This window comes from Diorhabda sublineata, chromosome 9, assembly GCF_026230105.1.
Source record: "Diorhabda sublineata isolate icDioSubl1.1 chromosome 9, icDioSubl1.1, whole genome shotgun sequence".
Classification (NCBI taxonomy): Eukaryota; Metazoa; Arthropoda; class Insecta; order Coleoptera; family Chrysomelidae; genus Diorhabda; species Diorhabda sublineata.
Genome location: NC_079482.1, coordinates 1,910,347 through 1,922,945, shown reverse-complemented (window position 1 = coordinate 1,922,945; position 12,599 = coordinate 1,910,347). Strand labels below are relative to the sequence as shown.

Genomic DNA, 12,599 nt, shown 5'->3' with positions numbered 1-12,599 from the left:
TGAAAATATGACGTATTTTTTTTTTTCATATCCAGCCTTTTACTCCATTTTAAATAATCCACTCTATATACACCATAAAATGTTTTCCTGTTATTTCCGAAAACCCTCGTAATATATGTCTTTTTAAATAGACCACTCTGTATACATCACATTTTTGTGTTATTTTCGGAAACCCTCGTATTATATGTCTTTTTAAATAGGCCACTCTGTATATCATATTTTTGCGTTATTTTCGGAAACCCTCGTAATATATGTCTTTTTAAATAGGCCACTCTGTATATCACATTTTTGTATTATTTCCGAAAATCCTCGTAATATATTTTTTTTAAATAGACCACTCTGTATATTTTGATTTATGTGTTATTTTCGAAAACCCTCCTAATATATGTCTTTTTAAATAGGCCAATCTGTATATATCACATTTTTGAGTTATTTTCGAAAACCCTCGTAATATATGTCTTTTTAAATTAGTCCACTCTGTATATCACATTTTTGAGTTATTTTTGAAAACCCTCGTAATATATGTCTTTTTAAATTAGTCCACTCTGTATATCACATTTTTGAGTTATTTTCGAAAACCCTCGTAATATATGTCTTTTTAAATAGGCCACTCTGTATATCACATTTTTGTGTTATTTCCGAAAACCCTCGTAATATATGTCTTTTTAAATAGACCACTCTGTATATTTTGACTTATGTGTTATTTCCGAAAACCCTCGTAATATATGTCTTTTTAAATAGGCCACTCTGTATATATCACATTTTTGTGTTATTTTCGAAAACCCTCGTAATATATGTCTTTTTAAATAGGTCACTCTGTATATATCACATTTTTGTGTTATTTTCGAAAACCCTCGTAATATATGTCTTTTTAAATAGGTCACTCTGTATATATCACATTTTTGTGTTATTTCCGAAAACCCTCGTAATATATGTCTTTTTAAATTAGTCCACTCTGTATATCACATTTTTGAGTTATTTTCGAAAACCCTTGTAATAGATGTCTTTTTAAATAGGCCACTCTGTATATCACATTTTTGAGTTATTTTCGAAAACCCTCGTAATATATGTCTTTTTAAATAGGCCACTCTGTATATCACATTTTTGAGTTATTTTCGAAAACCCTCGTAATATATGTCTTTTTAAATAGGCCACTCTGTATATCACATTTTTGTGTTATTTCCGAAAACCCTCGTAATATATGTCTTTTTAAATAGGCCACTCTGTATATCACATTTTTGTGTTATTTTCGAAAACCCTCGTAATATATGTCTTTTTAAATAGGCCACTCTGTATATCACATTTTTGTGTTATTTCCGAAAATCCTCGTAATATATTTTTTTTTAAATAGACCACTCTGTATATTTTGATTTATGTGTTATTTTCGAAAACCCTCGTAATATATGTCTTTTTAAATAGTCCACTCTGTATATCAAATTTTTGTGTTATTTCCGAAAATCCTCGTAATATATTTTTTTTTCAAATAGACCACTCTGTATATTTTGACTTATGTGTTATTTTCGAAAACCCTCGTAATATATGTCTTTTTAAATAGGTCACTCTGTATATATCACATTTTTGTGTTATTTTCGAAAACCCTCGTAATATATGTCTTTTTAAATAGGTCACTCTGTATATATCACATTTTTGTGTTATTTTCGAAAACCCTCGTAATATATGTCTTTTTAAATAGGTCACTCTGTATATATCACATTTTTGTGTTATTTTCGAAAACCCTCGTAATATATGTCTTTTTAAATAGGCCACTCTGTATATCACATTTTTGTGTTATTTCCGAAAATCCTCGTAATATATTTTTTTTTAAATAGACCACTCTGTATATTTTGATTTATGTGTTATTTTCGAAAACCCTCGTAATATATGTCTTTTTAAATAGGTCACTCTGTATATATCACATTTTTGTGTTATTTTCGAAAACCCTCGTAATATATGTCTTTTTAAATAGGTCACTCTGTATATATCACATTTTTGTGTTATTTTCGAAAACCCTCGTAATATATGTCTTTTTAAATAGGTAACTCTGTATATATCACATTTTTGTGTTATTTTCGGAAACCCTCGTAATATATGTCTTTTTAAATTAGTCCACTCTGTATATCACATTTTTGAGTTATTTTCGGAAACCCTCGTAATATATGTCTTTTTAAATTAGTCCACTCTGTATATCACATTTTTGAGTTATTTTCGAAAACCCTCGTAATATATGTCTTTTTAAATTAGTCCACTCTGTATATCACATTTTTGAGTTATTTTCGAAAACCCTCGTAATATATGTCTTTTTAAATTAGTCCACTCTGTATATCACATTTTTGAGTTATTTTCGAAAACCCTCGTAATATATGTCTTTTTAAATTAGTCCACTCTGTATATCACATTTTTGAGTTATTTTCGAAAACCCTCGTAATATATGTCTTTTTAAATTAGTCCACTCTGTATATCACATTTTTGAGTTATTTTCGAAAACCCTCGTAATATATGTCTTTTTAAATAGGCCACTCTGTATATCACATTTTTGTGTTATTTCCGAAAACCCTCGTAATATATGTCTTTTTAAATAGACCACTCTGTATATTTTGACTTATGTGTTATTTCCGAAAACCCTCGTAATATATGTCTTTTTAAATAGGCCACTCTGTATATATCACATTTTTGTGTTATTTTCGAAAACCCTCGTAATATATGTCTTTTTAAATAGGTCACTCTGTATATATCACATTTTTGTGTTATTTCCGAAAACCCTCGTAATATATGTCTTTTTAAATTAGTCCACTCTGTATATCACATTTTTGAGTTATTTTCGAAAACCCTTGTAATAGATGTCTTTTTAAATAGGCCACTCTGTATATCACATTTTTGAGTTATTTTCGAAAACCCTCGTAATATATGTCTTTTTAAATAGGCCACTCTGTATATCACATTTTTGTGTTATTTCCGAAAACCCTCGTAATATATGTCTTTTTAAATAGGCCACTCTGTATATCACATTTTTGTGTTATTTTCGAAAACCCTCGTAATATATGTCTTTTTAAATAGGCCACTCTGTATATCACATTTTTGTGTTATTTCCGAAAATCCTCGTAATATATTTTTTTTTAAATAGACCACTCTGTATATTTTGATTTATGTGTTATTTTCGAAAACCCTCGTAATATATGTCTTTTTAAATAGTCCACTCTGTATATCAAATTTTTGTGTTATTTCCGAAAATCCTCGTAATATATTTTTTTTTCAAATAGACCACTCTGTATATTTTGACTTATGTGTTATTTTCGAAAACCCTCGTAATATATGTCTTTTTAAATAGGTCACTCTGTATATATCACATTTTTGTGTTATTTTCGAAAACCCTCGTAATATATGTCTTTTTAAATAGGTCACTCTGTATATATCACATTTTTGTGTTATTTTCGAAAACCCTCGTAATATATGTCTTTTTAAATAGGTCACTCTGTATATATCACATTTTTGTGTTATTTTCGAAAACCCTCGTAATATATGTCTTTTTAAATAGGCCACTCTGTATATCACATTTTTGTGTTATTTCCGAAAATCCTCGTAATATATTTTTTTTTAAATAGACCACTCTGTATATTTTGATTTATGTGTTATTTTCGAAAACCCTCGTAATATATGTCTTTTTAAATAGGTCACTCTGTATATATCACATTTTTGTGTTATTTTCGAAAACCCTCGTAATATATGTCTTTTTAAATAGGTCACTCTGTATATATCACATTTTTGTGTTATTTTCGAAAACCCTCGTAATATATGTCTTTTTAAATAGGTAACTCTGTATATATCACATTTTTGTGTTATTTTCGGAAACCCTCGTAATATATGTCTTTTTAAATTAGTCCACTCTGTATATCACATTTTTGAGTTATTTTCGGAAACCCTCGTAATATATGTCTTTTTAAATTAGTCCACTCTGTATATCACATTTTTGAGTTATTTTCGAAAACCCTCGTAATATATGTCTTTTTAAATTAGTCCACTCTGTATATTTTGATTTATATGTGTTATTTTCGAAAACCCTTGTAATAGATGTCTTTTTAAATAGGCCACTCTGTATATCACATTTTTGTGTTATTTCCGAAAACCCTCGTAATATATGTCTTTTTAAATAGGCCACTCTGTATATCACATTTTTGTGTTATTTTCGAAAACCCTCGTAATATATGTCTTTTTAAATAGGCCACTCTGTATATCACATTTTTGTGTTATTTTCGAAAACCCTCGTAATATGTCTTTTTAAATAGGCCACTCTGTATATATCACATTTTTGTGTTATTTCCGAAAATCCTCGTAATATATTTTTTTTTAAATAGACCACTCTGTATATTTTGATTTATGTGTTATTTTCGAAAACCCTCGTAATATATGTCTTTTTAAATAGTCCACTCTGTATATCAAATTTTTGTGTTATTTCCGAAAATCCTCGTAATATATTTTTTTTTCAAATAGACCACTCTGTATATTTTGACTTATGTGTTATTTTCGAAAACCCTTGTAATAGATGTCTTTTTAAATAGGCCACTCTGTATATCACATTTTTGTGTTATTTCCGAAAACCCTCGTAATATATGTCTTTTTAAATAGGCCACTCTGTATACACCACATTTTTGTGTTATTTTCGAAAACCCTCTGCCTTACTACCGTTTTATTATTATTATTATTTGACACATTGTATCTTAATTATCTATTCCTAAATCATAATCATTTTGAACCACCCAGTACGTTATGACGTCGAACAAAAGGAATTGACCAACACGACGTTGACCTTCAATTGACTTTCACTATGTAGAAACGACCATTCAATAAATTTCGTCGTTTTATAATAGATGGCGTCGTTTAACAAAAAAATTCATAACATATCAAATCGACTCGTAGCATTAACCTAAATAGTTGAATAGCGATTTTAATGTTCAATATCGATTGGAATATTAACGACGACATTATCCTTTTCGATCCGAAGAAGTAGAAACTTGAACACCACACCCTTACCAGAAGAGGAACTAAAACCTGCCGCCGGAGCTGGAGCGGTAACTAGAGGTCGAGGAAGAGGAAGGCCGTCCGGAGGCGAGGCTACTTCCACCGATACAGATAATGTATCAGACGAAATACAGGTACTTATATTTTACCTTCATTAAATCCACGTCTGATACTAATCTCTCACCTTTTTTTTTTCTATTATATTGATAATGATAAAAATAACTTCTCGTCTAGGGCAATAGAGGGCGCACGCGTGCAAACGTGCATCGTCCATCTTTGGATTTGGTCGATAGCGATAGTTTTAACGGAGGCGCCAATCAAGGCAAACCTTCGTTCCCGCAAGAACTACCAGAAGGGCCGGTACGTTTTTTGGGGGCCATACCCAACGAGCGCATCGAAATTGATCGAACAGTAAATAAAAATAAATTTTTTTAAAATAGGCAAATGTCATAACATTCGGTGTATTTGTTGCATAACTATCGGCACTGGAGTGACGGTTAGATTTGAACTAGAAACGGAATTATTTATCACATACAGGGTTTATAAAAAGTGTTGAATATAAAATATTTTTTTGTCGTCTTGAATCCACAGTATAAGAAAAAAAAATTCATTTAAAAAATAGTGTCGGGAAAGGTATAGGGTAACAAAAAAGTAATAATAATACAGGGTAATTCAAATAAGTACATATTTCGAAATATTTACGACATGATCATTTTTGGTTGCGGTTTTAGTACATTTAAATACACATTAGGTCGAATATGACTGAGAATCTGACGTGAAATTCGACTTAAATTTGAAATCGTTAGTTTTTCAATTGTTTAAGTGGAAATACGTTGTTAAAAATTCGATTTATCGGAAATAAACTTATAACTGGCGCAGTCAGTAGGATTTCCATCGAAATTCGGTCAATTCCAAAGGTTTTTCATAACAAATTCGATATTTTTGTAACGAAAATATAATTGGCGCAGTCAGTAGGATTTCCATCGAAATTCGGTCGATTCCAAAGGGTTTTCATAACAAATTCGATATTTTTGTAACGAAAATATAATTGGCGCAGTCAGTAGGATTTCCATCGAAATTCGGTCGATTCCAAAGGTTTTTCATAACAAATTCGATATTTTTGTAACGAAAATATAATTGGCGCAGTCAGTAGGATTTCCATCGAAATTCGGTCAATTCCAAAGGTTTTTCATAACAAATTCGATATTTTTGTAACGAAAATATAATTGGCGCAGTCAGTAGGATTTCCATCGAAATTCGGTCAATTCCAAATGGTTTTCATAACAAATTCGATATTTTTGTAACGAAAATATAATTGGCGCAGTCAGGAGGATTTCCATCGAAATTCGGTCAATTCCAAAGGATTTTCATAACAAATTCGATATTTTTGTAACGAAAATATAATTGGCGCAGTCAGTAGGATTTCCATCGAAATTCGGTCGATTCCAAAGGGTTTTCATAACAAATTCGATATTTTTGTAACGAAAATATAATTGGCGCAGTCAGTAGGATTTCCATCGAAATTCGGTCAATTCCAAAGGGTTTTCATAACAAATTCGATATTTTTGTAACGAAAATATAATTGGCGCAGTCAGTAGGATTTCCATCGAAATTCGGTCGATTCCAAAGGGTTTTCATAACAAATTCGATATTTTTGTAACGAAAATATAATTGGCGCAGTCAGTAGGATTTCCATCGAAATTCGGTCGATTCCAAAGGGTTTTCATAACAAATTCGATATTTTTGTAACGAAAATATAATTGGCGCAGTCAGTAGGATTTCCATCGAAATTCGGTCAATTCCAAAGGGTTTTCATAACAAATTCGATATTTTTGTAACGAAAATATAATTGGCGCAGTCAGTAGGATTTCCATCGAAATTCGGTCGATTCCAAAGGGTTTTCATAACAAATTCGATATTTTTGTAACGAAAATATAATTGGCGCAGTCAGTAGGATTTCCATCGAAATTCGGTCGATTCCAAAGGGTTTTCATAACAAATTCGATATTTTTGTAACGAAAATATAATTGGCGCAGTCAGTAGGATTTCCATCGAAATTCGGTCAATTCCAAAGGGTTTTCATAACAAATTCGATATTTTTGTAACGAAAATATAATTGGCGCAGTCAGTAGGATTTCCATCGAAATTCGGTCGATTCCAAAGGGTTTTCATAACAAATTCGATATTTTTGTAACGAAAATATAATTGGCGCAGTCAGTAGGATTTCCATCGAAATTCGGTCGATTCCAAAGGTTTTTCATAACAAATTCGATATTTTTGTAACGAAAATATAATTGGCGCAGTCAGTAGGATTTCCATCGAAATTCGGTCGATTCCAAAGGGTTTTCATAACAAATTCGATATTTTTGTAACGAAAATATAATTGGCGCAGTCAGTAGGATTTCCATCGAAATTCGGTCGATTCCAAAGGTTTTTCATAACAAATTCGATATTTTTGTAACGAAAATATAATTGGCGCAGTCAGTAGGATTTCCATCGAAATTCGGTCGATTCCAAAGGGTTTTCATAACAAATTCGATATTTTTGTAACGAAAATATAATTGGCGCAGTCAGTAGGATTTCCATCGAAATTCGGTCGATTCCAAAGGGTTTTCATAACAAATTCGATATTTTTGTAACGAAAATATAATTGGCGCAGTCAGTAGGATTTCCATCGAAATTCGGTCAATTCCAAAGGGTTTTCATAACAAATTCGATATTTTTGTAACGAAAATATAATTGGCGCAGTCAGTAGGATTTCCATCGAAATTCGGTCGATTCCAAAGGGTTTTCATAACAAATTCGATATTTTTGTAACGAAAATATAATTGGCGCAGTCAGTAGGATTTCCATCGAAATTCGGTCGATTCCAAAGGTTTTTCATAACAAATTCGATATTTTTGTAACGAAAATATAATTGGCGCAGTCAGTAGGATTTCCATCGAAATTCGGTCGATTCCAAAGGGTTTTCATAACAAATTCGATATTTTTGTAACGAAAATATAATTGGCGCAGTCAGTAGGATTTCCATCGAAATTCGGTCGATTCCAAAGGTTTTTCATAACAAATTCGATATTTTTGTAACGAAAATATAATTGGCGCAGTCAGTAGGATTTCCATCGAAATTCGGTCAATTCCAAAGGGTTTTCATAACAAATTCGATATTTTTGTAACGAAAATATAATTGACGCAGTCAGTAGGATTTCCATCGAAATTCGGTCAATTCCAAAGGGTTTTCATAACAAATTCGATATTTTTGTAACGAAAATATAATTGGCGCAGTCAGTAGGATTTCCATCGAAATTCGGTCGATTCCAAAGGGTTTTCATAACAAATTCGATATTTTTGTAACGAAAATATAATTGGCGCAGTCAGTAGGATTTCCATCGAAATTCGGTCAATTCCAAAGGGTTTTCATAACAAATTCGATATTTGTGTAACGAAAATATAATTGGCGCAGTCAGTAGGATTTCCATCGAAATTCGGTCAATTCCAAAGGTTTTTCATAACAAATTCGATATTTTTGTAACGAAAATATAATTGGCGCAGTCAGTAGGATTTCCATCGAAATTCGGTCGATTCCAAAGGTTTTTCATAACAAATTCGATATTTTTGTAACGAAAATATAATTGGCGCAGTCAGTAGGATTTCCATCGAAATTCGGTCAATTCCAAAGGTTTTTCATAACAAATTCGATATTTTTGTAACGAAAATATAATTGGCGCAGTCAGTAGGATTTCCATCGAAATTCGGTCGATTCCAAAGGTTTTTCATAACAAATTCGATATTTTTGTAACGAAAATATAATTGGCGCAGTCAGTAGGATTTCCATCGAAATTCGGTCAATTCCAAAGGGTTTTCATAACAAATTCGATATTTTTGTAACGAAAATATAATTGGCGCAGTCAGTAGGATTTCCATCGAAATTCGGTCGATTCCAAAGGGTTTTCATAACAAATTCGATATTTTTGTAACGAAAATATAATTGGCGCAGTCAGTAGGATTTCCATCGAAATTCGGTCGATTCCAAAGGGTTTTCATAACAAATTCGATATTTTTGTAACGAAAATATAATTGGCGCAGTCAGTAGGATTTCCATCGAAATTCGGTCAATTCCAAAGGGTTTTCATAACAAATTCGATATTTTTGTAACGAAAATATAATTGGCGCAGTCAGTAGGATTTCCATCGAAATTCGGTCAATTCCAAAGGGTTTTCATAACAAATTCGATATTTTTGTAACGAAAATATAATTGGCGCAGTCAGTAGGATTTCCATCGAAATTCGGTCGATTCCAAAGGGTTTTCATAACAAATTCGATATTTTTGTAACGAAAATATAATTGGCGCAGTCAGTAGGATTTCCATCGAAATTCGGTCGATTCCAAAGGGTTTTCATAACAAATTCGATATTTTTGTAACGAAAATATAATTGGCGCAGTCAGTAGGATTTCCATCGAAATTCGGTCGATTCCAAAGGTTTTTCATAACAAATTCGATATTTTTGTAACGAAAATATAATTGGCGCAGTCAGTAGGATTTCCATCGAAATTCGGTCGATTCCAAAGGGTTTTCATAACAAATTCGATATTTTTGTAACGAAAATATAATTGGCGCAGTCAGTAGGATTTCCATCGAAATTCGGTCGATTCCAAAGGTTTTTTCATAACAAATTCGATATTTTTGTAACGAAAATATAATTGGCGCAGTCAGTAGGATTTCCATCGAAATTCGGTCAATTCCAAAGGGTTTTCATAACAAATTCGATATTTTTGTAACGAAAATATAATTGACGCAGTCAGTAGGATTTCCATCGAAATTCGGTCAATTCCAAAGGGTTTTCATAACAAATTCGATATTTTTGTAACGAAAATATAATTGGCGCAGTCAGTAGGATTTCCATCGAAATTCGGTCGATTCCAAAGGGTTTTCATAACAAATTCGATATTTTTGTAACGAAAATATAATTGGCGCAGTCAGTAGGATTTCCATCGAAATTCGGTCAATTCCAAAGGGTTTTCATAACAAATTCGATATTTGTGTAACGAAAATATAATTGGCGCAGTCAGTAGGATTTCCATCGAAATTCGGTCAATTCCAAAGGTTTTTCATAACAAATTCGATATTTTTGTAACGAAAATATAATTGGCGCAGTCAGTAGGATTTCCATCGAAATTCGGTCGATTCCAAAGGTTTTTCATAACAAATTCGATATTTTTGTAACGAAAATATAATTGGCGCAGTCAGTAGGATTTCCATCGAAATTCGGTCAATTCCAAAGGTTTTTCATAACAAATTCGATATTTTTGTAACGAAAATATAATTGGCGCAGTCAGTAGGATTTCCATCGAAATTCGGTCGATTCCAAAGGTTTTTCATAACAAATTCGATATTTTTGTAACGAAAATATAATTGGCGCAGTCAGTAGGATTTCCATCGAAATTCGGTCAATTCCAAAGGGTTTTCATAACAAATTCGATATTTTTGTAACGAAAATATAATTGGCGCAGTCAGTAGGATTTCCATCGAAATTCGGTCGATTCCAAAGGGTTTTCATAACAAATTCGATATTTTTGTAACGAAAATATAATTGGCGCAGTCAGTAGGATTTCCATCGAAATTCGGTCGATTCCAAAGGGTTTTCATAACAAATTCGATATTTTTGTAACGAAAATATAATTGGCGCAGTCAGTAGGATTTCCATCGAAATTCGGTCAATTCCAAAGGGTTTTCATAACAAATTCGATATTTTTGTAACGAAAATATAATTGGCGCAGTCAGTAGGATTTCCATCGAAATTCGGTCGATTCCAAAGGGTTTTCATAACAAATTCGATATTTTTGTAACGAAAATATAATTGGCGCAGTCAGTAGGATTTCCATCGAAATTCGGTCGATTCCAAAGGTTTTTCATAACAAATTCGATATTTTTGTAACGAAAATATAATTGGCGCAGTCAGTAGGATTTCCATCGAAATTCGGTCGATTCCAAAGGGTTTTCATAACAAATTCGATATTTTTGTAACGAAAATATAATTGGCGCAGTCAGTAGGATTTCCATCGAAATTCGGTCGATTCCAAAGGTTTTTCATAACAAATTCGATATTTTTGTAACGAAAATATAATTGGCGCAGTCAGTAGGATTTCCATCGAAATTCGGTCAATTCCAAAGGGTTTTCATAACAAATTCGATATTTTTGTAACGAAAATATAATTGACGCAGTCAGTAGGATTTCCATCGAAATTCGGTCAATTCCAAAGGGTTTTCATAACAAATTCGATATTTTTGTAACGAAAATGTAATTGACGCAGTCAATAGGATTTTCATCAAAATTGGAATTTAATAAAAAACATTTTTCGTATTAAATTTTGGAAGGGCCGATTATTTTCATCATTATTCGATTAATATTCACATTTGGAATAAAATTAATTGATATAACTACCAATGAACGACTCACAGGATCAAAACCAGAGGAAACGGGTACTGGCAGGATGAACTATGGGTATAATCCTTAAAGAAAGAACGTTAAACGTCAAATACGTCGGTTCATGAATGTTTTTGATGTTCCAAAACGATTTGCGGTACTACTGACTGCGCCAATTATATTTTCGTTTTAAAAAAAAACGTATAAGACTCGCGTATCTAATTTGTAGACCGCGGAACCCGTTTCTAAACCTAATATGAGAACATCGACCGAGGAAGACGAAGAAAAACGAGAATCCGTCGAAGACAGTACCGTAACGAAAGATTTTACCGCGACGATTTTAGATACAACGACTACAGTTATGTCGCCTATGGATAAAGTGGCTTTAGATTTGTACGCGATATCCCAGGGAACGCAAAAACTCTTCGGAGAAGACGGAGAAGAAGCTGCCGCGTCGACTGAACAAACAACCGACGAAATTAGTACTGGTAGATATGATTTAACGATATGATTGTAATATTTCGCATCAATCGAACCGATTTTAGAAGCTGAAACTACTTCAACAACAACAACTACTACTACCACTACGACGACGACGACGACGACAACCACCACAACTACTCCTCCACCTCCACCAACAACCGAGGCGGTTACAAATTTCGGTAGAAGCAAATTCGGAGCCGGTAGACGTAATTTGAACGGGAGAAAAACAACCGCAACAACAACGACTACCGAAACACCAGTTTCAGAACCAAAAAAGAGCAAATTCGGCAGACCGAGTTTCGGATCTAGATCAAGAACGAGAACGACAGCGCCACCAGCCGCCGAGGAACCGTTTAAAGATGAAGCTAAACCGGTTAGCCAATCGAGGGTACGTATATCGCGGATTTGTTGGTTGAAATGAAACGTTTTGCTGTTTAGCCTACTGTGAGCCGGTCCCGATTCGGCGCTTCGAAATCGAGAAGCCGGACGACAACGCCTCCGTCAGAAGAACCCAAAGAAGAATCGCCGAGCACCTCCGCCCCAACTAGAGCTTCGCTACCAAGATCTCGTCCTAATTTGAGAAGCAGAAGTCGCACAACGGCAGCTCCCTCTACCGAAAGTGACGATAACAAAGACGAAACTTCCGCGTCTACAGTCGAAGCGAGGTGATTCTTCCGATAT

General features: G+C 32.9%; 1 protein-coding gene across 2 annotated transcripts in view; it reads left to right on the top strand.

Moving 5' to 3' along the window:
• The window catches only part of LOC130449039 (mucin-5AC-like), a 30,214-nt gene that overhangs the window by 16,150 nt on the left and 1,465 nt on the right, over positions 1–12,599 (top strand). Inside the window, exons 5-9 of one of the 2 annotated variants that reach the window (XM_056786676.1) lie at positions 4,997–5,147; positions 5,248–5,424; positions 11,665–11,923; positions 11,981–12,306; positions 12,357–12,583. In XM_056786676.1, coding sequence (XP_056642654.1) covers positions 4,997–5,147; positions 5,248–5,424; positions 11,665–11,923; positions 11,981–12,306; positions 12,357–12,583 — 1,140 coding nt within the window. The remainder of the gene's footprint in view (positions 1–4,996; positions 5,148–5,247; positions 5,425–11,664; positions 11,924–11,980; positions 12,307–12,356; positions 12,584–12,599) is intronic. The other variant, XM_056786677.1, reaches the window with a different exon arrangement.